The sequence below is a fragment of the Fukomys damarensis genome, unplaced genomic scaffold (genome assembly GCF_012274545.1).
Source record: "Fukomys damarensis isolate Sample0158 unplaced genomic scaffold, DMR_v1.0_HiC HiC_scaffold_3, whole genome shotgun sequence".
Classification (NCBI taxonomy): Eukaryota; Metazoa; Chordata; class Mammalia; order Rodentia; family Bathyergidae; genus Fukomys; species Fukomys damarensis.
Window position 1 is genome coordinate 16,589,735 of NW_022900915.1, and position 987 is coordinate 16,590,721.

At 44.4% G+C, this 987-nt stretch overlaps 1 protein-coding gene across 1 annotated transcript in view; it reads right to left on the reverse strand.

The window, feature by feature from the left end:
- LOC104855139 (protocadherin alpha-2-like) overlaps positions 1 to 987 on the reverse strand; it is a 2,899-nt gene that overhangs the window by 1,326 nt on the left and 586 nt on the right. Inside the window, exon 2 of the mRNA XM_033765588.1 lies at positions 9 to 961. Within this exon, the coding sequence (XP_033621479.1) occupies positions 9 to 961 (953 nt within the window). The remainder of the gene's footprint in view (positions 1 to 8; positions 962 to 987) is intronic.

A 987-nucleotide genomic window follows, 5' to 3' on the forward strand; every position in this document is an offset into this window, starting at 1 on the left:
GTCCACACAGCGAGGGCGAGCCCCCGTCCCTGGCCGTCACCACCACCTCGTAGTCAGAGGCGCTCTCCCGGTCCAGGGCGCTGTCCAGCACCAGGGAATAGTAGTTCTTGAACGTGGACACCAGCTTGAAGGGGGCGTGGGGTGTCAAGGAACAAGTTACCTGTCCATTAATACCCGAGTCGTGGTCGGACACTGTGATAAGGGCAATGACGGTGCCCAGTGGTGCATTCTCTTGGATAGGAAGTGAGAGAGAGGATATTGAGATTTCTGGTGTGTTATCATTTATATCCACAAGTTTTAGTGAAATTTTACAGTGCCCTGACATTGGTGGAGTTCCTTTGTCAGATGCAATAACCAGAATATCATAGGATTTCATTTCTTCATAATCTAATTTCCCTTTAGTTTTTATTTCTCCTGAGTGTGGATTTATTTTGAACTTCTCTGTATTGGAGGACACATCGCTGAGTGAATATACAATATCACTGTTTGATCCTTCATCAGCATCAGAAGCATTTACTTTAATCACTAATGTTCCATTTGCAGTGTTCTCAGACAATTGTACTTTGTAAACTGAGTGGTCAAAAGTAGGTTCATTGTCATTCACATCTAACACCTTAATGAGTATTTGAATTGTGCCTGTGAGTTCAGGTTTACCGCCATCAGTAGCTACTAGTAACAAATTAAGTTCAGCAGTTTCCTCTCTGTCCAGAAATTTCCCTTGCACAAGAAACAAAGACTGGCTTTGTTCATCATTTGTCTGTATGTCTAGAAAGAAAAATTCATTGGAGCTAAGCTTATAGGAGAGAAGAGCATTTACTCCGATATCTGGGTCAGATGCTCCCTCTAAAGGAAATCTTGAGTCAAGCAACCTCAATTCCGGAAACCAGAGAGTCTTTACTGGCTTTGGAAACACCGGCGGGTTGTCGTTAATGTCCTTCACCTCCACCTCCACGTGGAAAACCTGCAGCGGTCTGTCCGAACACCTCC